General features: G+C 40.5%; 1 protein-coding gene across 23 annotated transcripts in view; it reads left to right on the top strand.

The window, feature by feature from the left end:
* Positions 1 to 26,433, top strand: part of LOC140651491 (adenomatous polyposis coli protein-like) — a 176,898-nt gene that overhangs the window by 73,149 nt on the left and 77,316 nt on the right. For 21 of the 23 annotated variants that reach the window (XM_072860976.1, XM_072860987.1, XM_072860973.1 and 18 more), the window contains 3 exons: positions 7,273 to 7,425; positions 22,421 to 22,505; positions 23,454 to 23,655. In XM_072860976.1, the coding sequence (XP_072717077.1) occupies positions 7,291 to 7,425; positions 22,421 to 22,505; positions 23,454 to 23,655 (422 nt within the window). In that variant the 5' untranslated portion in view covers positions 7,273 to 7,290. Of the gene's footprint in view, positions 1 to 388; positions 629 to 2,878; positions 3,035 to 3,179; positions 3,329 to 7,272; positions 7,426 to 22,420; positions 22,506 to 23,453; positions 23,656 to 26,433 lie in introns of those variants that run through there. The other 2 variants (XM_072860983.1, XM_072860980.1) reach the window with 2 other exon arrangements.

Genomic DNA, 26,433 nt, shown 5'->3' on the forward strand with positions numbered 1-26,433 from the left:
AGTCCATTGTATCGTTCAATTTTCCTGGAGGCTGGTGCATGACAGGGAATGTGATATACCCACTCAATGCCATGTTCTTTGGCCCAGGTGTCTATGAGGTTGTTTCAAAAATGAGTCCCATTGTCTGACTCAATTCTTTCTGGGGTGCCATGTTGCCATAGGACTTGCTTTTCAAGGCCCAGGATAGTGTTCTGGGCAGTGGCATGGGGCAAGGGATATGTTTCCAGCCATCCGGTGGTTGCTTCCACCATTGTAAGCACATGGTGCTTGCCTTGGCGGTTTTGTGGGAGTGTGATAGAATCAATCTGCCAGGCCTCCCCATATTGATATGTCAGCCATCGCCCTCCATACCACAGAGGCTTTAACTGTTTGTCTTGTTTAATTGCAGCGCATGTTTTGCATTCATGGATAGCCTGTGCAGTAGTGTCCATGGTCAAGTCCACCCCTCGATCACCAGCCCATCTATATGTTGCATCTCTTCCTTGATGGCCTGAAGTGTCATGGGCCCAATGAGCTATAAATAGCTCACCCTGATGTTGCCAGTCCAGATCCACCTGAGCCACTTCAATCTGAGCAGCCTGATCCACCTGATGGTTGTTTTGATGTTCTTCAGTGGCCAGACCCTTGGGTATGTGAGCATCTACGTGACGTACTTTGACAACCAGGTTCTCTACCCGGGCAGCAATATCTTGCCACAATGCTGCATCCCAGATGGGTTTGCCTCTGCGCTGCCAGTTGTTCTGCTTCCATTGCTGCCACCACCCCCACAGGGCATTTGCCACCATCCATGAGTCAGTATAAAGTACTGGCCGCTTTTCTCGTTCAGAAATATCTAAAGCCAACTGGATGGCCTTTACTTCTGCAAATTGGCTCTATTCACCTCCTTCAGCAGTTTCTGCAACTTGTATAGGACTCCATACAGTAGCCTTGCACCTCTGATGCTTTCCTACAATACGACAGGACCCATCAGTGAACAGGGCATATTGCTTCTCATTTTCTGGTAGTTGATTGTACAGTGGGGCCTCCTCAGCACGTGTCACCTCCTCCTCTGGTGATATTCTGAAATCTTTGCCTTCTGGACAGTCCATAATTACTTCCAAGATTCCTGGGCGATTGGGGTTTCCTATTCAAGCCCATTGTGTGATCAGTGCAACCCACTTACTCCACGTAGCATCAGTTGCATGATGTGTAGAGGGGACCCTCCCTTTGAACATCCAGCCCAGCACCGGCAGTCGGGGTGCCAGGAGGAGTTGCGCTTCAGTACCAACCACTTCCAAAGCAGCTCGAACCCCTTCAATATGCTGCCAATATCTCTTTTTCAGTTGGAGTAGAGTGGGCCTCGGATCCTCTGTGTCCCTGACTCCAGAACCCTAAGGGTCAACCTCGAATCTCCCCTGGTGCTTTCTGCCAGAGGCTCCAGGTAGGGCCATTCTCCCCAGTTGCAGTGTAGAGCGCATTTTTTACATCTTGCCCTGCCCGGACTGGCCCAAGGGCTACTGCATGAACTATCTCCCGTTTAATTTGTTCAAAGGCTTGTCGTTGCTCAGGGCCCCATTTGAAATCGTTCTTCTTCCGGGTCACTTGGTAGAGAGGGCTTACGATCAGACTGTAATTTGGAATATGCATTCTCCAAAAACCCACAATGCCTAAGAAAGCTTGTGTTTCCTTTTTGCTAGTTGGTGGAGACTTGGCTGTTATTTTGTTTATCACATCCATTGGGATCTGACGACATCCATCTTGCCATTTTAGTCCTAAAACCTGGATCTCCTGCGCAGGTCCCTTGACCTTACTTTCTTTTATGGCAAAACCAGCTTTCAGGAGGATCTGGACTATTTTCTTCCCTTTCTCAAAAACGTCTTCTGCTCTATTGCCCCACACGATGATGTCATCAATATATTGCAGATGTTCTGGAGCTTCACCCTGTTCCAGTGCCATCTGGATCGGTCCATGGCAAATGGTAGGGCTGTGTTTCCACCCCTGGGGCAGTCTATTCCAGGTGTACTGGATGCCCCTCCAAGTGAAAGCAAACTGTGGCCTGCACTCTGCTGCCAAAGGGATTGAGAAAAATGCATTAGCGATATTGGTTGTAGCATACCATTTGGCTGCTTTTGACTCCAGTTCGTATTGAAGTTCCAGCATGTCTGGCACGGCAGCACTCAGCGGTGGTGTGACTTCATTCAGGCCACGATAGTCTCCTGTTAGTCTCCACTCTCCATTAGACTTTTGCACTGGCCATATAGGACTGTTAAAAGGTGAGCGAGTCTTGCTGATCACTCCTTGGCTCTCCAGTCGATGAATCAGCTTATGGATGGGAATCAAGGAGTCTCGGTTGGTACGATATTGCCTCCAGTGCACCGTTGTAGCAATCGGCACCTGTTGTTCTTTGACCCTCAGCAACCCCACAACAGAAGGAAGGGTCCTCTGAGAGACCAGGCAAGGTAGACAGCTGTTTAATTTCCTCTGTCTCCAAGGCAGCTATACCAAAAGCCCACTGGTACCCTTTTGGGTCCTTGAAATACCCTCTCCTGAGGTAGTCTATGCCAAGGATGCACGGAGCCTCTGGGCCAGTCACAATGGGGTGCTTTTGCCACTCATTCCCAGTTAGGCTCACTTCAGCCTCCAATACAGTTAGCTGTTGGGATCCCCCTGTCACTCCAGAAATACAGATGGGTTCTGCCCCTATATAGCTTGATGGCATTAGGGTGCATGGTGCACCGGTGTCTGCTAGAGCCTTATACTCCTGTGGGTCTGATGAGCCAGGCCATTGGATCCACACAGTCCAGTGAACCTGGTTGTCCCTTTTTCTCCACCTGGCTGGAGGCAGGGCCCCCCTAGTCCTGGTCATAGTATTCATTACCTGTTTCTTGTATATACGAGTCAGGAGTTCCTTCATTAAAATCAGGAGTAAGATCAGCCCTTTTACTCTGTCTGGGGAACTGTCCGCTGGAAACCGGAGCAGCAATTTTCCTGGAAGAACCCCCTTGTGTGATTGTTTTTCCTTGCAGCTCAACATTCCCGTGCCTCTAGGGTCGAGGTAGGTTTTCCATCCCACTTCCTCATGTCCTTTCCATGGTCATGCAGTTAAAAGCATAGGGTGGCCCGTGGTGTGTACCCTCTGTATCCTCTCTCTTGAGCAGAAGAACGCTGACTCCTAATGTCTGAGGTACTGGTCTGTACAGGTGGGGAGTAGGACATATCCTCTTTGAATCATTGGAACTCCCGGGACAGATTCTCCACAGCTGAGACAAGGGAGGAAGAGAGACTTTCTTCATATTCCCAGAGCTGACTAGCCGCTTCATCCACTGTTGGATTCTCTCCGTCTTTCCAGGTCAGTATTGCCAATGAGTTGACATACGACGCTGGTGTGCTCCGTACCGAATTCGGCCACATGGGTCGTGTGCACCAGACTTCACCTGGATCTTTGGGTGACCGCTCGTCGTCTAGGTCACCATAAACCACCTCCAGCATGGCTAATTCCTTCAGGTACTGGATACCTCTCTCCATGGTGGTCCATTTGCCTGGGTGACATATAACATCTTCCTTGAAGGGATATCTTTCCTTCATAGCTGACAGGAGTCGCCTCCAGAGGCTGAGGGCTGGTTCCCCTTTTCCAATCACTTTGTCATTGCCCCCTTCCCTAGAAAGGGATCCCATCTGCTTGGCTTCCTTACCCTCTAATTCCAGGCTACTGGCCCCACTATCCCAGCATTGGAGCAGCCAGGTGACAACGTGCTCACCTGGATGACGGCTGAAATCTTTTTGCGTATTTCACAGCTCACTCAGGGATAGGGATAGGGTAGTTTCCGTCTCATCCACAAGTTCTTCCTCTTCCTCTCCTTGTGATGGCCCACTCTTTCATCTTCCCTTTCTAATCGAGCTGACTTTCCCTTCCAGGATTTCTTCTTGTGTATAGGGGCAACTGATACTGACACAGGTTGCTTCCCTGGTTGAATGGCATCATCTGTCGCAGGGAGGGCTGGAGTGACCACAGTGCCTGTTGTCGGGGGGGCTAGAATCGCCGCAGTGCCTGTCGCAGGGTGGGGTTGGAGCAGCCGCAGTGCCTGTCGCAGGGTGGGGTTGGAGCAGCCGCAGTGCCTGTCGCAGGGTGGGGTTGGAGCAGCCACGGTGCCTGTGGTTTTGTCACCAGACCCTTGAGGGTTCTGAATAGTGTTGAACAGGGCTCGGTAGGCATGGGCCAGGCCCCAGCACATTGCAGTGATCTGTGTCTTTCTGGAATTGCCAGGGTGACAGCATACTTTTTCCAAATATTCTACTAAATTTTCAGGATTCTGCATTTGTTCAGGGGTGAAGTTCCAAAACACTGGAGGTGCTCAGTAACTTAGGCATTTGCTCATGCTATCCCACACACCCTGCCACTCATAACTATCCGGCCTTGGGGCAGACCTCTGGATGATATTCTTAAATTGCTTACTGATCTTGGACGAGATCGAAACGGTATTCCCAAGCAATACCAATAGATGTATCTTCACTACCCAAGGATGTTCAAGATACTGAAAAGTTATTGTAACGAAGGAGGAAACATTGTAGAAGAAAGTAGTGAAGGTGCCATTCTGCATTTCCTCCATAAAAAACCTCTCAGAGGAAGAGGTATAATTGCTAATTGTCTCCATAAGGTGATACCCAACATACAATAACGGTTTCAGTACAGCACTTAGATACCAAAATAAACCCAAGGTCACTGTTTTAATAACAAATCTCACAGGCAAAACATCACCAATTAAAGCAGAGCACAGCAAACTGCAAAAACCAACACCGATCTTTAACATGTACAGCAAAAAAATGAGCATGGTGCAGATCAGGTAAACCAATACCGAGAACAGATGAATCAATATCAAGTCCCACATCTACTAACAGATCTAAATTCCTTAATACGCTCTGGTTAATCTGTTATTATCTCAAACCCTTCGTGCCCCACGTTGGGTGCCAGAAAGGACTGTTGTGGTTTAGCCCCAGTTGGCAATTAAGCACCACACAGCCACTCGCTCACCCTCCCCCACCCCAGTGGGATGGGGTAGAGAATTGGAAGAGCAAAAGTAAGAAAACTTGTGGGTTGAGATAAGAACAGTTTAATAATTGGAACAAAATAATAGTAATAATGAATTGTAATGAGAAGGAAAACAACAAGAGAGCGAGAGAGAGGAACAAAACCCAAGAAAGAAAACCCAGTGATACAACCGCTGACCGATGCTCAGCCAGTCCCTGAGCAGCGACCGCTACCCCCCGGCCAGCTCCCCCCAGTTTATATACTGAGCATGACATCATATGGTATGGAATAGCCCTTTGGCCAGTTTGGATCAACTATCCTGGCTGTGCACCCTCCCAGCTTCTTGTGCACCTGGCAGAGCATGGGAAGCTGAAAAGTCCTTGACTGGTGTAAACACCGCTTAGCAACAGCCAAAACATCAGTGTGTTATCAATATTATTCTCATCCTAAAATCCAAAACACAGCACTATGCTAGCTGCTAGGAAGAAAATTAACTCTGTCCCAGTTGAAACCAGGACAATTAGGAAAAAGAAATTTATTAAGGTGTGGTGTCATGTGTGCCCCACCCCCCCCACCCCCATTTGTTCTGTCTTTGAAGTCACAGATGGCAGATTTCTTTTTTGGCCCTTCTTTAATGATGAGATGTGTTTAGGACATGAAGTTTTGTTTCTTGAAAATGAAATAAACTTGCCATATGTAATGCAGTGAAGCTTTTGTTAGTGTACCTATATTTAATAATAGATATTCTTGTTTATATTTTCATTGAGTTTAAATTTTGAAAGATTAAACAGTTTTCAAAATTTATATTGGAGAACTAAGTCCAACCTTTTTCGATAATTTTACCTGTTTTGTAATTAGCTTGATAATTCAATTAATTGTCTGGAGGAGCAAAGCTGATTACACAAGCAGTTACTTGACCTTGTAGTTACAAAGGTCAAAGGCTTAGTGAGGGGGTACACATATTGCTCTTCTGTTAGCACAGTTTTCAAGATAGCTTGCAAACTGTATTTGCAGTATTTTCCATAATAAAATAAAAACGAAATATGAGCTTTTAGATGTTTTATATTTCCAAAGTACTATAGTAGCAATGAAAAAGGAATGTTGTCCTGTAAGCTTTTTATATTTTTCTCTTTTGAGTTACAGGTGCCATACTTGCTTAGGAAATTCTTGCTGTGAAATTGGCAGGGTAACTTGTACATGTAAGAAGTGCTGTGCTTCCTGTTACTCTGCTGAATGACTTATTTTCAAATAAGAAATTGATAGCTTCAAATGTGAAGAGCTTCAAACATCGTTACCTAGGCTATAATTATCTTATGTTGTTTATTTTTACATGAATAACTTTGGGTTTTGGATTTGGAAAATGGGAAACAATTTGAATTTTATCATTTAAGTTAGTGTGTGTGTTTCTTGTTTCTTTGTAATGGCTGAATAATTGTGGTAATATTTTAGGACTGTGTGACAATATTACCCAAAATAAAGATTGCTTAAAATGCATGTATGACTTATTAACACAATCACTATAATATTTTATTTTATGATTTATATACTATATCTTTCCTACTCTTCCTCTTTGTATTTATAATATAGGGTATCTTGATATTATCAAGAATGGCCTTTCATCTGTTTCTTTAACTGTGCAGTATTTCCACTTCTTGTGTTAGAAATATATGGATATTTATTTTAGTCTTTATGCCTTGGAGTTTTTTGCAAAAGACTTGATTACTATTACAGTTGATGCTTCTGTTCTGTTAAAATTCCTCAGTATCTACTGTTCTCCTTTTACATGTTTTCATTAGTGTGTGTTATTCTAAGGAATGCTGAGCATCTGTGTCTATATTTCACTTCATAAAAATATGTGGGCAGTCAGCATCTTTTAGATATGGTTGACAGTGCTTGTTGACTACTCAAATTATTAAATATGATCTATTATCTCCTTAGTTTCTTATTGTTATAATTGAAGTACTTAAAAGTAAGGATGCTTTTGTATAATGGTATGATTTTCCCCTTGTGTATTCTTGCTTCCCCTAATACCTAAAGCATTTGTTGTTATCTTTTATTTGCTGAATCATGTATCAAATGTTTTTGGTTTTTTTAGTAGGCTTCCATTGAATTGATGTTAGTTCTAGGCATTAATAGTTTGGTTTAATGGATTCAAATGAAATGTTTAGTAAGTTGAGTGGTAAATGGGAAAGACTGAGATGTAATTTTATGTTTAGATATGGGTTTTTTTCAAAAATGTGTAAATCTAGTATCTTTTATTTTTCCAGGGCTGAGGGTAGCCCAGGATGGCTGCAGCTTCATATGACCAGTTGTTAAAGCAAGTTGAGGCATTAAAGATGGAGAACTCCAACCTTCGACAAGAGCTAGAGGACAACTCAAATCACCTAACAAAGCTGGAAACTGAGGCATCTAATATGAAGGTATTGCAACCTATATGTCTGTGTGTATCACCATTTCTGTTATTGCCTTTTGGTTTTGATTATGTTTGAGTGTTTTAATGGACTGGTAGTTGCTCAAGAAATTTTATGTGCTTTTAGATTCCTACAGAAATCCCTTTCCAGGCTGTGTAAGGGAAAACTATTAATCAAATCTACTTGATTATGAAAACTGTTTTTTGAAATTTGAAAACTAAAACAACATTTCAAAACCGTTTTTAGACACACCTTTCCATTTTCATATCTTCTTTTCTGGTCTGTCATAAGCCCTACCATTTTACCACTGCTGTACTTCCCAGCAGGAAGTCCAGTCTGTTGACATAGCTTATGACCAAGCAGGCATTGCTCAGCTTTTGAAAACAGTGGAGAGACTGGAGATTTTCAGTGTTTTAAGGCAAGTTTAACAAATTTTAGTTTTATTACAATATTTACTTAACATCCCCAAAAGAAAAGCTCACTTTAATACCACAAGTCTTCAGTCTCTCCCAAGGCCTAAATTTATACTTACTAATTTCACCCAAATGTGTCTGTCTAGTGTTTATTGGCTAGGTGTAGGCCTTTGGAGCCACCTATCCAAGAAGAAACACTAAGCTCAGATGGAATTTATCTTTCTACTGATCAAAATCCATCTATAGGTACAGCTGTATTTGTGTGATACATGGCACTGAACAAGGCAGAATTTCACAAGCAGTATAGCTGCATTAATGTAGTGCTTTTTCTGAGCTGACAAATCCTGTTTCTTGGTGCTACAGCTGGGAAAACTGGGCTGCTTTTGGTACCTAAGGTAACATGGCTTAGAAATTTTTGGTATCTCTGCATATACTACTGTATAGTGTAGGCATACTCTAAACATTAAACAACATTTGTATGCCCATCTCCTTGCTTTACCATGTTCATGTGGTAGATTTATTGTTACTTTATAATGATATGAAATGTGCTGATTTGATGAATGTAGCAATTTAAATACACTTTAAATTGAACTTTCTTTTCCTCTAGCATCTAGATTGAGCTATATATTCATTATAATAAGAAAATTTTTCTTGTGTTCTGAATTACTGTCATTAGTTATGACAACACTTGAAAGAACTACATACTTTTTAGATATATTTAATCTTTGCATTGCACTGCAAGATGAAAATGACTCTGCTTTCTGAATTGAAGTGAAATTACTCTTCACTGGGTAAAAAAACTGGCTGGATGGCCGGGCCCAAAGAGTGGTGGTGAATGGAGTTAAATCCAGTTGGTGGCTGGTCACAAGTGGTGTTCCCTAGGGCTCAGTACTGGGGCCAGTCCTGTTTAATATCTTTATCAATGATCTGGACGAGGGGATCGAGTGTACCCTCAGTAAGTTTGCAGATGACACCAAGTTGGGCAGGAGGAGTGCTGATCTGCTTGAGGGTAGGAAGGCTCTACCGAGGGACCTGGACAGGCTGGATCAATGGGCTGGGGCCAATTGTATGAGGTTCATCAAAGCTAAGTGCCGGGTCCTGCACTGGGGTCACAACAACCCCATGCAACGCTATAGGCTTGGGGAAGAGTGGATGGAAAGCTGCCTGGCAGAAAAGGACCTGGGGGTGTTGGTCGACAGCCGGCTGAATATGAGCCAGCATATTTTGCTTCTTGAATACCTGAAGTTAAATTACATGTACTTATTCCCACCAAGATCTTACATGTGGAAAGAGCTAATTCATATTAATATATTACATATATTACATAAAGAAATATACAGTCTGACAAAAAAATACTTGTCAATTGATCACTCTTCTGCTTAGTTTGTGCATTTGCAATATATATATAGAAATTGAGGTATTTTTCTGACAAGAGTTCTACATTTATAGACAGAAAGTAGTTATAACTAGCACTGGACCAATTTTTTGTCTCTTTGAATTTTACAGGTTTTGAAGAAAAATAAAATTGCTATCTCCGTCTTTTTTCTAAATTTGTCTATAGTTTGTGTTTTATGTGGTTACTCTCATTACCTACACATCTAGAGACTTTAACAATTCACCTATATTTATGGGCCAGCATCATTGTTGCACTGACTATAAAACAGCATGTCTGTCTATTTAATGAGAACACTTTTTCCATACGGTTTTGTCTTACAGTAAGCTAATAGTAACAGCTGCATTTCCCAAGTTTGTCATAATATTCTAAGGGATTTCTTTTGTTTGAACAGTCAATCCCTAAGAAATTAAAAAACAAAGTGGACATTGTTTTATTAATAATTTTGGCACCTCTGATATCGCATCCATCTTCATTTACCTCAACATTTTTTCTGGTCTGCAAATGGACAGTTTTCACTTAAATATGAAATTTAGCTTTAAACATGAAGCATTCAGACATTACTCTTACATAGATCAGTAGTAGTTTATAATAAATGCATCTACAAGATGAGTTTAAATAAACTTTTAATTCTAGTATGATTATCTTACATTTCTGAGATGGAGAAATTATTAAAATGAGGCACACTTGCACAACATTTTTAACGCTACTGCTTACAAAATCCTTTTCTTTAAAAATATTCAATATCATCTTTTAAATGCCCTTACTAATTATTAGGCAATATTAAGGGCATTTTTAAATGCCCTTACTAATTATGCCCTTACTAATGCCAACTAATTATTTAATTAGTTGTGGAAGGAAATAAGGCAGAAAAGGAGATACAAGTAAATATATCAACAGTCCAAAGAATCACTGTGAGATGCTTCTACCCTAGCCCACAGAACAAAAGAAATGATATAAGAATGACAATGTTGCTATAAATGTGTCAGAGAACCACAGCTCATCTCCCCCACTACCAACTCCCTTTCTCCCATTAATATTTGGAATTGTATTGAGTGGGAGAGGCTGCTAGGGCTCTATTTCATCTCAAAGATAATTATGTGCTATCCCAAAAGATTGGTTTTTCAAAGTATTTGGACTTATTTTTACAGTAGCTAAAGACCCAGAGAAGTGGAGGTTGAAAGTCCTTCTGATTACTTTTCTTGTAATTATTCCTAAACGTGGCACTAGAACTACATAAACTATGAAGCAAGCAGTCTTTCAGTGGAACAAAGCCACCATGTACCTTCTCCTAAAGCTTACAAAACTAAAATTATTTCTTGACCAACGAGAATCCTGCAATGATCTCAAATTTTTTCACCCACAGACTCCCATTCCCAAGATCATTCCTAAACCATCTTTCAGATTCAAGATAAGGCAAAGCGAGGTTTGAACACTTTTCAAATACATCTGAAACAAACAAGGAAAGGAAACAGTGTCTCACTTCAGGTTCAGGAACAAACACTCATGAGGAATAGAGCTGGCTGGGATTTTTTGATAGAATAGGGATTAAAAAAAAAACAAATTAATCTAAACAATCCTTTCCCCCCTCCACCCCAAATGAAGAGAAACATACTGAGTTTGGTGGAGGTTTTTTAGGATACATTCCTCAGGTCCGGGAAAGCATTTCAAAAAAGAAAATATTAAATATCTGCTCAAAATGTACTAATAAAGACAGTTCTGTGAAGTGTGATAGAATCACTTTCTGTTTGGTGATCTGCCAGATTTGAAGTAAGGACATAAAGCTGTCCCACATCCCAAATTAATGCTGTAGAGATCACCTTATACAGCTGATCTGTTTCCAAGTCACTGGAAATTTAATTATATACAAAAGTCAAAAGAAAAAAGATAACTATATGGGGACAAGGAAGGGGAAGAAAGAAAAAAAAAAAAAGACTTTTTCTCTATCCCTTTTTCAAACTATGAGGAAGATCATCACCTCTCCTACTCTTCACTCCCTTATTTTAGACTGCAATGACAGGGAGAAAGGGAGAGTTATTGATAAATTTGTTATTATATTATCTTAAGAAAAACAGTGTAAGTGACAGATCTAGTTCAAATTTTCTGATACATAGTTAAGCAAACAAGCAACTATTTTCAGAGTTGTTAATGCCAAATGTAGTTTCAAGTAGCTGGTGTAAAGGACTATAATCACAGAATCATTTAGGTTGGAAAAGACCCTTAAGATCATCGAGTCCAACTGTTAACTTAACACTGCTAAGTCCACCACTAAACCATGTCCCTAAGCGCCACATCTACACATCTTTTAAATACCTCCAGGGATGGCGACTCAACCACTTCCCTGGGCAGCCTGTTCCAATGCTCCATAACCCTTTCGGTGAAGAAATTTTTCCTAATATCCAGTCTAAACCTCCCCTGGCACAACTTGAGGCCATTTCCTCTTGTCCTATCACTTGTTACCTGGGAGAAGAGACCAACACCCACCTCGCTGCAACCTCCTTTCAGGTAGTTGTAGAGAGCAATAAGGTCTCCCCTCAGCCTCCTTTTCTCCAGGCTAAACAACCCCAGTTCCCTCAGCTGCTCCTCATAAGTCTTGTGCTCTAGACCCTTCACCAGCTTCATTGCCCTTCTCTGGACATGCTCCAGCACCTCAATGTCTGTCTTGTAGTGAGGGGCCCAAAACTGAACACAGTATTTGAGGTGCGGCCTCACCAGTGCCGAGTACAGGGGGACAATCACTTCCCTAGTCCTGCTGGCCACACTATTTCTGATACAAGCCAGGATGCTATTGTCCTTCTTGGCCACCTGGGCCTTATGTCATGCTTGATTTCCACATTCACTCTGTCTGTGCTTGGATTTTACAGTAAAATGAGTAATGTGTTGTTTTGTAAGAAAACAATCTATTGTACACAGTGTTCTGTGATTAAAAAGTTTTCCCTTTCATCTTATATAAAATACATGTAAATTTATATTCTGTATAATATTTTCCAACTCATTTAATTGCCTCTATGTTGTGTCCACATGTATTGATAATAAAATAGGAAGAATGTCATTTGAACTGATTTTGATTTCTTAAATTATTTGAGAAGCATTCTAATGTATGTCCTATAGGGAATAAAATCATGCAAGTACAAGCTGCATTTTCTGCCCCCTACAGAAGAGGTTTATGCATTTAACTCTTTCTGTTCATTCCTTTTTCTCTGCTATAAGAGCAAAGATAAACCTTATATTTTGCTTTTTTATGCCGAAGTATGCTTGAATAACTCTTGAGAAAAGTATTGACCAGTTTATTTCTATGATTATATTTCTTACAGTGTATCCTAAGCCTCACTAATTTTTTTAGCGCAGTCTTCAAGAGGATGTGTTAAAAGTGCCTTGTCACTTATTGCTATTTGGACAATTTTAAACTAATGTTTTGGAGAACACTCCTGGAGAGAATACTTTTTTATTTTTCCTTTTCTGCCAGCTGCAAACCAACTTTTTCAATTTTTTCATTATTTTAAATATGAATCATGATTCAGTGTCAAATAAACCCAGTTGAGATTAAGTACTTTTGGTTATCCCATTGTGTTAGATAACAACAAAAATATTTTATGCAGCTGTATAAATTCCTTCTCGAAATTTAGGAAAGTCAAACTTTACCAGGAAAAGGTTGTCAGGTTTTTCAGCATCACTGATGAATACACCTTTTGAAGAAGAAAAAATTCATAAATTTGACTAATACAGCAGTCATTGAATAAAAGTCAGTAGTTGAGATGAAAGAATATGGTATCTTCTGCAGTGATTCAGCTTTGCTAGTTATGTTAATTCAGTTAAAAAGCATGACTGTAATAATGTTAAAATTATATAATGCTTAGTGGTCTAGAAGAGCTCTAGTATATGTTGTGGTAGTTGGCAAAGTGTAAAATAAAAAAAAAAGATATTTTCAGATACTTATCTGTGGTGGGTTGACCTTGGCTGGCTGCTAGACCCCCACCTAGCTGTGCTCTCACTCCCCCTCCTCAACAGGACACGGGGAGGAAATAAGATGAAAAGAAGTTCATGGGTTGAGATACTGTCACAGGCAAAACAGACTCAACTTGGGGAAAATTAATTTATTGCCATTTAAAAATAGAGTAGGCTGGTGAAAAACGAAGACAAAACCAGCTTTACCCCTGCCCCTTTTTTCCCCAGACTCAACTTCATTCCTTTATTCCCAACTCCTTTATCCCCCCCCGCAGCACATGAGGAACAGGGGGCTGCAGTCGGTTCATAACAGTTCCTCTCTGCCGCTCCTTCCTCCTTACACTTTTCCCCTGCTCCAGTGTGGGCCTTTCCTACGGGCTGCAGCTTCCTTATATTCCTTCCAGGGCATATCCACCTGCTCCGGCTGGGGTCCTCCACTAGCTGCAGGGGAATCTGCTCTGGCACCTGGAGCGCCGCCTCCTCCTCCCCCTCCTTTTTCGCTGACCTTGGTCACTGCAAGATTGTTTCTCGCAGTTTTTTGTTGGTTTTTTGTTTTGTTTTGTGTCCCGTCCCCCCCTTGTCGTCCCCCCCTTTCTCGCACTGTACCGCACCAGTTTTTTACCCTTTCTTAAATATGTTTTCACAGAGGCGCCATCAGCATCGCTGATTGGTCCAGTTTTGGGCAGCGGTAGGTCTGTTGCAGAGCTGTCTGGAACCGGCTGTGTCCGGCACTGAGGCAGCCCCTGGTGTCCTCTCACAGAGGCCACCCCTGCAGCTCCCCTGCTACCAAACCCTTGCCATGTAAACCCAATACATTATCACAAAGTAGCATTTTAACTTCAAACTCAAAGAGGAAAGGAAGATAGATTTTAATATAGCATACAGGTGTGGAGTTTTTTGTGGCAGCTATTTTAAAGTAAATCTTATTTTGTGCAATTTTGAAGCTGATTTGCATTTTGCAATTTCTTCATTTGATAAGGTGAATTCAACATGGACTGGCTAATTGTCTAGTTAATTTCTTCTTTAGAATACTTGAGATAAAAAAAATCCATATTTAAATTTTATAAAGACAAGAAGTTTGGTCACCTGTAGTCTTAAATACACGTTATAAAAACTCCTACTTCAGTGTTTAACTGGTCATTGTATTAATGTTTTCAGTAGTGTTTTCAATTTTTAATATTAAAGGTTCATGTTAGTCCATAAAATATGTCAAAATATGAGAGTTGTCTCTTTCTGGTCCAAAGACTTTGGGAACCAGTGATGTAACTTATGTATTTAGCTTTTTACTCTTCAGATGCAATTTGTTATTGTCTTGTACAGGATGAATAGATAGAGAAGATCAACAAAAAAGATGCAAAAATGGCAAAAACTTTACCTAAATACACACTGAAATGAAGGCAATGTCTAAACTTTTGTTTTAGGGAAATCATGAGCTGCTTGTTTGGTTTTTTTTATAGTTATTTGGTTTTTAGAGGTTTTTTTTTAGCAGATCATTTTACCCTCATAAAAGTTTTAGTTTTAATACTTTTCTGTGCGATGTGGGGTTTTCTTGTTTTGGTTTGTGTGTGGTGTGGGGGTTTTTTTTGTTTTGTTTTGGGGGTTTTTTTATGTCCAAGAATGGTTTATTTTTGGTGTGGATAATGTCTGTGGGTTTTTTTTCTGCTAATTAGATGGTAGAGTAATAAACCTTGTGATGCTTTGTTATCTTCGACTGGAATGGATTTTGACTAAATACAAAAACAAATGCGAAGATGTTTCGAAGATTGTGGATATGTTTGTGCAGTGTTAAGCAAAGATAAGATAATGTGGTTGGAAAAGATATTTTAAGCCAGTAGAATATCATCTCCTAGATTTATTGCAGTGTTGTATATGCTTCCTGTGGTTGATTAATTAGTAATTAAATTAGCAGTATTAAAGGTAAAAAGTGTGCTAAAAATATTATGGTGCCTTTCATCTTCTTTCTGTCACACTGGATTTGCGAGAATGAGAAACCTTATTTCTTATTAGAACTAAGTGTGATTTTTATAATAAGTTGTAATTAACTTTTATTTTCTGTGCAAATATAACTTTCTATAATATCTTTTTATGACTATTTAAGGGGATGAACATACAAATCATAACAGGAATAACAGACTGACTAGCAATTTAGCAACTTAGAACAGTTAGAGTAGCTTGGTTGTTTCATTAAAAAGAGGAAAATCTTAAAAATGTAATACTTCTAGCTTTGAATATTTTAGCATAAGTTTGTTTATAAAAACAAAAATTGATGTTCAGAATGTTTTGGGAACAAACTGACTAGCAGTGTTTAGATACTCTGTCATACTTTTTGGACATGAGATCTTTGTTAGCCTTGTATGAAAGCGGGACTTAATGGTCCATTTGCCTTAAGAGAACAGTGAATGCTGATCCTTTATACCAGATTTTCCAGTGGCTGAATCGCATCCTTTTTTAGAATTTTACCCTTGTAGGTACATAAGGTTTCAGATACTATTGGTACCCTTTATTCTTCTTGCCCAAACTTTAAAGTTTACTTTAACATGACTGCAGAGAAGAGTCTCTCTTTCAAAACTTGTGACTCCTTTTATCCAATATCTCCTTGATTAGGTAGGCAGGTGATCAGATTTTCTTTTAACTCACCATCCCCATTTTATGGCCAATCTCCTGCTTAGCCTGTTCAGTGTTTAAAAAAAAAACAACCCTGCTTTATTCTGATCAGCTGTCTGTTTCTCCAATCATCGGTGTTTAATGGTCCTCACTATAATGCACAGAAAGATGACAGGAGATATCTTTGTATCTGGCACAAAACTTAGTTCATTATGTCATGATAAAATACAGCATATAATAATCCATGTGCATGCAAATCAGAATTTGAAGCCTAACATTTTCAGAGATCCCTGATACATGGCAAAATTCATAAGCTATATATATGCACACATATACAGTGTATATTTATATATGAGATTCCTCAAGTAGATGGTACATGCATGTATTTAATGGAGACCCATTTTACTTTAAGGTACCAGAAACTTGAACAGTTTGTTGGGGATACTTACTGTGTCAAATAACAGGACTTTCCAATTTGTTTCCAAAGGAAGAGTGTTTTTAGCTTTGTCTTGCCTTTTCCCTTTTATCTTTGGAGAAAAGATTTTTAGTTGACATCACACACAGTAGAATGTTTCAGCAAGGCATACAGAAATAATGTTTTTTGAAGAATGATGTTAAGATGCTGTAATATGAAAATAAAGCATTCAAGACATGAGAAATATTTATGTTAAATTAGATATACTTGATCTGGAACTGCTATTATTGAATAGGCTACAGGTACTAAGCAAACTGTGGTGTAACTGAAATGTTTATATTTGAATTTTGAATTTAGTATGCTAGGTATTTCTGTGTGCATTCTGTTACACATTAGAATATTAGTGTTGTTTCAAAACTGTCACTGGAAATCTGATTTCCAGGTGATCTGAGGTATCTGATATAATTTCTGCTAAGAAATCAAGTCAGATATAGCACAGTGGATTATAGTTTCTTGATGGACCAAAAACAATATAGTAAAATCTCCACAGTAATTGCAGACTCAGAGTTTAGGGATATTTCTGTACTATAGAGGGAACATGTCTGTGGCCCTGTCTCAAATTTAAGTGTTAACAATAGAAATTTTAGAACAAAGGGATAAAATATTCATCAAAGTGTTCCAAAGTAACTAGAGTATGAAATTGCTGTGCTTTTAACTGTAATGTATAACCTGTTCCATCTTCTTCAGCAACTGGGAAAATCTAGCTATGACCCCTTTGGCTTTAAGAAAAAGCAGATTACAGCCTAAGAAAGAGAATTCCTTTACTAGAGTAATCATGAGATTTGGATAATGAAAATCATAGTCACCCAAATGATTTCCCTTCTGTCAACAGTCTCATCAGTTTGCCAGCCAGTCACATCTTGTTTGTTTGTGGATCATTTAAGTTCCTCTGTGATAGGTTCCCTCATTGCAGCAATTCAAGCAAATATGACTTGTTAGCCAATGCTTCTTTTCTATATAATCCCCACTATTTCAATGTATTGCTTGAGAGATGAGAAATCTTCCAACTCTTAGGTACCCCCATACCTGAACTTCTCCGACAAGTTTTCACTTGCTTCCTTATATATTTTCCTTTATTTGTTATCTGTTAAAAATAAGGGTAATACTATACTGTCAAAATACAGAATTTAAACTGAATAAAGTTTAGCATTCACTTTCTTATTTTTGCAATTCCACCAAACAGATGTCTGCATTACCCAAGTTATGCATATGTAATTTTCCTGCAAGAACTTTTACATATTTAAGTCTTTCTGGTAAAAACAACCACTTGTACTTGTCAGACAAAGGTAAAGCTCTAAACCAGAACACATAGCCTAATAATGGCATTGTTATCTAAACAGTGTTTTTATGGAAAAGAAATAATGGAGAGTTTTACGTGTTGACTAAAAATAAAAAAGCATACATGGTTGAAAAAAAGAAGTGGAAAATTTAAAAAATAAAAGTTAAAACTTCAACTAATGAATTGTAGCAGAGAAAATTGTGAAATGTGATCTGGTACGCTGATGTTTAGCACTTGCTGTTACCTCATATCCAGAGAGAGCAGTCCTTAGCTACCTGGACATCATTCAGTCATGTAATTTGGTAACATAGGAAAAGGTAATAGTATTTTTGCTTAGCTGTTAATATTGGCTCTCGAAGGAAGAGGATTCATAATGTAGTAAAGTATCCTGAACATGGTCTTTGAAATAGCAGAACTGTCATGCAGAGAGGTGAGAAGATGACTTCTAAGAAGGAAGTGGGAGGAAAGGTTGAATGTTTGGGTTGTTTTTCTGTTTGGTTTTTTTTTTCTGCATCACAGTGCTGTTCTCAGGAGAAAGGGGTCTGCTAGCTATTTCTAAATTTATCTGAGTTGGCAGGTCTTTCAGAAGCTTGAAATACTCCAAAGACCACTCTACATATCAACATTGCCCTTTTAGGCTTTTAAGCTAAGACTGCTGTCTGCAAATGCTATCTGACCTTACGTCAGATAATGTAGGAGCCCTTCAGGTTATTTGTTTGTCTGACTTTGCTGACAGGGCATATGTTACATATAGAGATGGTTGGGCCCTATGGCTAATGAAAATGCCCTTGAATGTACTTAAAAGCACAAGCACAGCTGAGATTTTATGAGTAGTGATTTTTATCATACCAGACTTGATCCTAAAGGCTGTGTCTGCTTCAACAGGTAGTGTGCAGTGTGGTGGATTGACCTTGGCTAGTTGCCAGATGCCCACCCAGCTGCTCTTTCACTCCCCCTCCTCAACAAGACAGGGGAATAAAATAGGATGAAAAAGCTCATGGGTTGAGATAACGACAGGGAGATCACTTACCAATTACTGTAATGGGCAAAACAGACTCAACTTGGGGAAAATTAATTCATTGCCAATTAAGAATAGAGTAGGCTGGTGAGTGTATTGGGTTTATGTGGCAAGGTTTTGGTAGTGGGGGGGGCTACAGGGGTGGCTTCTGTGAGAAGATGCCAGAAGCTTTCCCCATGTCCGATAGAGCCAGTGCCAGCCAGCTCCAAGACGGACCTGCTGCTGGCCAAGGCTGAGCCAATCATCAGTGATGTTGGTAGCGCCTCTGTGATAACATATTTAAGAAGGAGGTGGGATAAACTGCACAACAGCAGCCGGGACAGAGGAGTGAGAATATGTGAGAGAAACAACTATGCAGACACCAAGGTCAGTGAAGAAGGAGGGGGAGGAGGTGCTCCAGGTGCCTGAGCAGAGATTCCCCTGCAGCCTGTGGTGAAGACCATGGTGAGGCAGGCTGTCCCCCTGCAGGCCATGGAGGCCCACGGTGGAGCAGATATCCACCTGCAGCCCGTGGAGGACCCCACGCTGGAGCAGGTGGATGTGCCCTGAAGGAGGCTGTGACCCTGTGGAGAGCCCATGCTGGAGCAGGCTCCTGGCAGGACCTGTGTACTCATGGAGAGAGGAGCCCACGCTGGAGCAGGTTTTCTGGCAGGACTTGTGACCTTGTGGGGGACCCACGCTGGAGCAGTCTGTTCCTGAAGGACTGCACCCCGTGGAAAGGACATGTGGAAAGGACCCATGCTGGAGCAGTTCGTGAAGAACTGCAGCCCATGGGAAGGACCCAAGTTGGAGAAGTTCATGAAGGACTGTCTCCCATGGGAGGGACCCCATGTTGGAGCAGGGGAAGAGTGTGAGGAGGAAGGAGTGGCAGAGACAACATGTAACGGACTGACCACAACCCCCATTCCCTGTCCCCCTGCACCACTTGGGGTGAGGAGGTAGATAAATTGGGAGTGAAGTTGAGCCTAGGAAGAAGGGATGGGTGGGGGGAAGGTATTTTAAAATTTGGTTTTATTTCGCATTATCCTATTCTGATTTAGATTGGCAATAAATTAAATTCATTTCCCCGAGTCAAGTCTGTTTTGCCTGTGATGGTAATTGGTGAGTGACCTCCCTGTCCTTATCTTGACACATGAGTCTTTTGTTATATTTTTCTCTCCCCCTGTCCAGTTGAGGAGGGGGAGTGATAGAGTGGCTTGGTGGGCACCTGGTGTCCAGCCAAGGTCAACCCACCATAGTGATAAACAAAAACTAAAATGCCTTCCCCGCACCCCAGCCTTTTTCCCAGGCTCAGCTTAATTCCCAACTCCTCTATTCCCCCCCCCACCCCCCATGGTGCAGGGGGGATGGAGAACGGGGGGTTGCAGTCAGTTCATAACAGTTCTCTGCTGCTCCTTCCTCCTCACACTTTTCCCTTGCTCCAGCATGGGTCTTCCCCATGGGCTGCAGTCTTTCAGGATAAACCTGCTCCAGTGTGGGCCCTCCATGGTCTGCAGTTCCTGTTAGGAGAGCCTCCTCTAGTGTGGTTCCTTCTCATGGGCTGCAGTTTCCTTCAGGGAATATCCACCTGTTCTGGCATGGGGTCTTCCATGGGCTTCAGTGTGGATATCTGCTCTGGTGTGGTCCTCTCCACAGGCTGCAGGGGCAATCTCTGCTCCAGTGCCTGGAGCACCTCCTCCCCCTCCTTCTTCACTGACTTTGGCATTCTCAGGGTTGTTTCTCACTTTTTTTTTTTCCCCTCACTTCTCACATTCACACACTGCCTGTGCAGCATTTTACCTTTTGTTAAATAGGTTTTCACAGAGGTGCCATCAGCTTCACTAGTTGGCTCAGCTTTGACCAGTGGAGCTGGCTGGAGTCGACCTTGTCCAGCACAGGAGCAGCCCCTGTTCTGTTCTCACAGAAGCTACCCCTGCAGCCTCCCTCTGCTACCAAAACCTTGCCATGGAAACCCAATACATTCTGTTGTGCAGCTGGCTGTAGATGAACAGATCTGTAGATGAGTTACATTAAGGACCCAGTGTCCATATTATGTGTTTCAGGGGGGTTTACTTTTGGTCTAGCTCCAGCCTGGTCCCATGGAGTGAATGCCCATTAATGGTCTGAGCATAATTGCTCACTTAGTTTGATCTGAAAGGAGTTTAGTTTACACTCTGAATTCACTCAACAGTCTGAACCAAAGTACAGTTAGTGGGGGCAGTTGTGAGACTGGCTTCAAACTGATCCAAACTAAAACACTAACGTAGGCATACCCTTGCAGTACTCCCCAAGTCAGGCAACATCTAAGTCAGGAAACTTGACCTCAGCTTGACCTTCAGAGTTATTTCTGCAAAACAGTGTAGATGTAGTTAATGTATCTGTACTCCAGATTTCTTCTTCCTGGAGTACTAGCATGAAATTAAATAATGGGTGATTGCAGAGTGACTGTGCAGCTAGTGTTTGATTCTAGTGCTTGGAGATTATATTCTCAGAACCCTCTGGAGTTCTTTACTCAAAGTCCTTTTACTTCTGTTTTGTACTAATAACAACACTTTGAGTACAGAAAGGCTCAATATTATATCTGTTAAAAATGAAGAATATCTTGACTTTGTGTAGATGCTGGTTTTGTTCTCTTTGAACAGAGCAAAATGCATTTAAAGTGTACCTTCTGTACAAGTTGCAAGAATTAATAACATTAATAGTAAGGCATGCTAGTTTCTTAAAAGAGCAAAACAGTGTTGTGGAGATTTTTATAATTACCTAAAATTCACTAGATTTAAGGTCTGAATAGATTATGTGCAATTCTAGGTTTAGAGTCTGTGTGTGACAAACATGGAGTATCTCTCATTACTTAGAGTTTTTTCTTGACTACTGCTTCTAAAAATATTTTGTTTTCTATAATATGAAAAATAATATTTGAAATTATAATGAGGGCTTTTTGCCTTGTGGCCAGTCTTTTCAATTTATTCTTGCTATTGATGTGTCTGCTATTATGATATGGAAAAGGTGTTCACTATAACTTGCATTTAATTTTCCACCTCAGTTTAGGCCACTGAGCATTAGGACCTGGGGGCTTACAGGCCCCTTTTAATCTAGTATTCATTATTTACTATGAATCTTTTTATGCATTAGAAATATTTTCCTTTAGCTGTATAATTTGATCATATGTAGTTTTGATAGCATGCAGGGATATTCTTAGCTTTGAAGCTTTGGCTGTATGAAGGAGTCCTAAATCTTTCCCTCATAGGCGTTATGGTAGTAGTAGTAGTAGTAAGCAGAATAATATGACTCCATGAAGGAGCCCTAAATCTTTTCCTCATAGGCATGATAGTAGTAGTAAGAAAAATATGACTCTCTGCTGGCTTACAGTGGTGATAAGGCCTCGCAGGAAGAAAAAAAAAAAAACAAACAAAAAACCTACTACAAAAAAACCCTGGAGAGTGTTTCTTCTGATATCTTTGATGTTCAAAAAATGCACTATTCAAGACTGTAGTAACTTTTAGTTATTTATCTAAATTTTATATTTACAAGACTAACTTTAGGAACACAGATTGAAGAAATTTGACTGTACTTTGTGCTTCCATTTCTCCATCTGTAAATTAGAGAAGTGATATTCACTTTGAGAAGAACTTTTAAATAAGCTGATAAATTGTATTATCAGAAAAGATGAATTATTCAGTATAGACTTTATGTTGTGACAGTGTTTGGGGAAATACTGTAGAATATATTTGATGGAAATTAAAGTTATGATACTTGATCACTGCTCACATTAAATATAGTTTACATCAGTGTCACAGTAGCTGTTGCATAAATGTGTACTTGAGGGCAGGATAAAATGTATTTATTTACCTTGGTTTATTATTGTAAGGATTTCTTAATTATGCTTAATTTCTTATAGGAAGTGCTGAAACAGCTACAAGGAAGTATTGAAGATGAGACAATGGCATCTTCTGGACAAATTGACTTAATGGAACGACTTAAAGGTAAATTTAGAATTATGCTTTAAGTAGGTTCATTTGTTTCTTAGTTGTTGTTGCTTTAGGATAAAATTTTCCCACTCAGCTGCATCTTCTTTCCAGTGCTAACTTTGGAAGTTAGGCATAATCTCAGTGTCTGTTATTTTTTGCCAATTATTTTAAGACATTTATAAAAAAGAATGTGTTCTTATGTTGCTTTTGTGCTTTTGCTACTGTTACCCCAAGGCTTCGTATGAATTGCATTTGATTATATCTTACACTTTATTCACTTCTTCATGAAAAAACTGTTTTTAATTGTTTAAATTAGTGGTGGATTAGTTCCACCAATTTTCTGAACTCCTTTACATGCCCTGCCCTTTCCCTGTCACATTACTAGAACTGTATCTGTCATGCTGAAAATTGACGCCCCCTTCCCTAGAGCATGTGGTGGAATGTGTACCCATCCTGTTATATGGGATGTGCAGAGCAAGCCCAGATCAGTGACTCCCTGCATACATCTGTTATCCCTATCACAGAACCAGAAATATTGTAGAGGATGTCTACATTTAGGCCCCTATGGTGGAAACACTTATCACTTACATGATGGCGGACCATCTGTGGGATCCCTGAGAAAGAGGCTATTAGGAAGTGGGACACAAGAGCAATTCATATATTTATGCCACACTCTGCCTGTTTTTTAAGAAAGGTAGACATACTGGTGTTGTGATACTCTTCTGGTTGGCAGGACTGTAGTTTGGGCATCTCCTCATTTAGAGGATTAGTATTCTCTAACTGTACCATTAAGATTGGTTTTGTTCACATTATGTTCTGTGTATCCCAAAGCAAAATGTTTTAACTGTTTCCATTAATAAAGTCATAGATTTGCTCATGAAGTATGAAATTAAGATAGAAATGATCTTTTAGATTTTTGCTGCTCAATTTCAGCTCTGAAAATTGTTGCTCTTTATTACCCAGAACTGAACTTGGAAAGTAGTAACTTCCCTGGAGTGAAGTTAAGGCCAAAGGTGTCCAAGCGTTCATATGGCAGCTGGGAAGGGTCTGTGTCAAGCCCTTCAGGAGAGTGCAGTCCTGTTCCCATAGAATCATTTCCAAGAAGAGGATTTATGAATGGAAGCAGAGAAAGCACTGGTTATTTAGAAGAGCTAGAAAGAGAGAGGTAAACTTCTTCATTTATTCATTCAGTGTGCATTGACTTCTAATTTTAACATGAAAATTTACTAACATATCTAATATTTAGCTATTATGCATATGATTTTGATCAGTGGTATACTTATCCTACCAGGGAAGGAAACCAGGAATATACATTAGATTTAAATACACAAAACTATCAGAAATCCTAAAACACATAATATAGCTTCTGCATATATGTATTTCATTGTTACTGTTTGTTTTCTGAAGGTTATTTTATTTTGATCAGCAGATTTTCAGCACCTTAAATATTTTTTGGAGGTGGGGGGTGGAGCATCCCAAACACCTCCATATCGCCTCACCACTATTGATAAGTGCTGAAACTGTAGCAATGTGATGGCGCAGTCTTTCTCTTGTTTGCAAATGGTTATAGCTACCATAGGTGGTTGATTGGCTACTTAATATTAGGAGTCATTTACCTAGTGATTCTTTTAACAAAAATGACTGCTAAACAAAGTCATCTTGAAGATGTCATCCCCATATGATGTTTTGCCTGTTGGCAAAACCATAGACTTTTTTTTTTTTTAATCTTGGAAGGTAATATGAAGAACATACGTCTAGGGCATATTGTAAAGTTGTCCCACAATATCAATCAATTGTGAAGGAAACACAAAGTAAGAGACATTCAGCTGTTTCCATTGAAGGCGTCTTTATATCCTAAAATGAATCTGACTGAAATCCCAGATGTTTTCATAGGCCTCTCTGCAAGACAGGGGTTTCTAAAGATTTGGGCATTGAAAGCTACTTGATGGATGGGGATGTGTGGTGGGTTGAACTTGGCTGGCCGCCAGGTACCCACCCAGCCGCTCTCTCACTCCCCCTCCTCAACAGGACAAGGGGAGAAAATAAGATGAAAAAGCTCATGGGTCAAGATAAGGACAGGGAGATCACTTGACCATTATTGTCACGGGCAAACCAGACTCGACATGGGGAAAATAAATTTATTTTACTGCCAATTAATAACAGAGTAGGATAGTGACAAATAAAAACAAAACTAAAAACACCTTCCCCTCACCCCTCCCTTCTTCCCAGGCTCAGCTTCACTCCTGACTTCTCTATCTCCTCCCCCCACTCCGAGTGGCGCAGGGGGATGGGGAATGAGGGTTATGGTCAGATCATAACACTTCATCTCTGCTGCTCCTTCCTCCTCACACTCTTCCCCTGCTCCAGCATGGGGTCCCTCCCATGGGAGACAGTCCTTCATGAACTTCTCCAACTTGGGTCCTTCCCATGGGCTGCAGTTCTTTACAAACTGCTCCAGCATGGGTCTTTTTCCAAGGGATACAGTCCTTCAGGAATGGACTGCTCCAGCATGGGTCCCCCACAGGGTCACAAGTCCTGCCAGAAAACCTGTTCCTGCATGGGCTCCTTTCCACAGGCCGCAGTTCCTGCCAGGAGCCTGCTCCAGTGTGGGCTCTCCATGGGCTGCAGCTTCCTTCAGGGCATATCTACCTGCTGTGGTCTGGGGTCCTCCATGGGCTGCAGTGTGGATACCTGCTCTGACATGGTCCTCCATGGGCTGCACGGGACAACCTGCTTCACCATGGTCTTCACCACAGGCTGCAGGGCAATCTCTGCTCCTGCACCTGGAGCACCACCTTCACTGACCTTGGTGTCTGCAGGGTTGTTTCTCTGACATTTTCTCCCTCCTCTCTCTCACAGCTGCTGCGCAGCACTTTTTTAACCCTTTCTTAAATATGTTATCACAGAGGCGCTACCAATGTTGCTGATTGGCTCAGCTTTGGCCAGTGGTGGGTCTGTCTTGGAGCCGGCTGGAACCATAATACAAAAGCTTGGTGGGTAGCATTTTAGAAACCCCTGCTCTAAAGGGCCTTTCCTGGTGTTTAGTAAAACTTTTGCAATCAAGAGCTGAAAGGAGTACACTTTTCCTCTAAGGTACTATGTCTAGGTCCCTTTCTTTCAGTCCTATCAATAAAATTGAAGCAATTTCCCATGAGTCTGTTCTGATCCTCATCTAGTAGACACTCCATTTTTTTAATTTTCCTAGTCAGGATCACAAATCATGTTTGCTTCCTCTCATAAAATCTAGGTTCGTGAAGGGTTGTATGAGAATATTTTCCCTTAATTTAGGAATCTCTTCCCACTTGCTCATTCCAGTCTTTAAGAATCTAATGCATCTGCCATTTGAACTAATGGCTGTCTTCCCTTCCAGTTTTCCATTGAAATGGTCTTTCTTCGTAGTGCCTAGAGTATTAGCAAGATTAATGGAACAGAGTTCTCCATGGTATTTCATAGGGACAGGGCACCTTGGTTCTTATTCAGAGTAAGAACCTTGCAGTAGTCTTTGATGTCCATCTTAACAAAACAGTGTACTTGTTTGTATTCTTTCCAGTGCTGTATTCTACCACATGATAGTAAAATCTTTAAGTGTACTTGGGGCTTTCAGTTAAGCTTCAAATGAACTCCAGGTCACTCAGAACAAGGAGTATTCATTTATAGCAACTGAAGTTCTTCAATGTGGTTATTACATCTGTTTTATGATCTGTGATCCTTTCCCACTATTGTGGATTCTAAGGTGACAGTTTTTTGGATGTTTTTCTCAATGATAATGACAGCTTAAGCAGTGAACTGATCTCTGTTTAAAATAACCCTGGGGGAAAAAAAGGGAGAGGGATATTTTAATTTGAGATGAGTTCACTGATCTGGTTATGAAACACTGCACAAGCAGTGTTGCTGTCACAATTGAGGGAGTGAAGATTTGTGCTGCTGAGAAAATGATCTGTAG

This window comes from Ciconia boyciana, chromosome 4, assembly GCF_034638445.1.
Source record: "Ciconia boyciana chromosome 4, ASM3463844v1, whole genome shotgun sequence".
Classification (NCBI taxonomy): Eukaryota; Metazoa; Chordata; class Aves; order Ciconiiformes; family Ciconiidae; genus Ciconia; species Ciconia boyciana.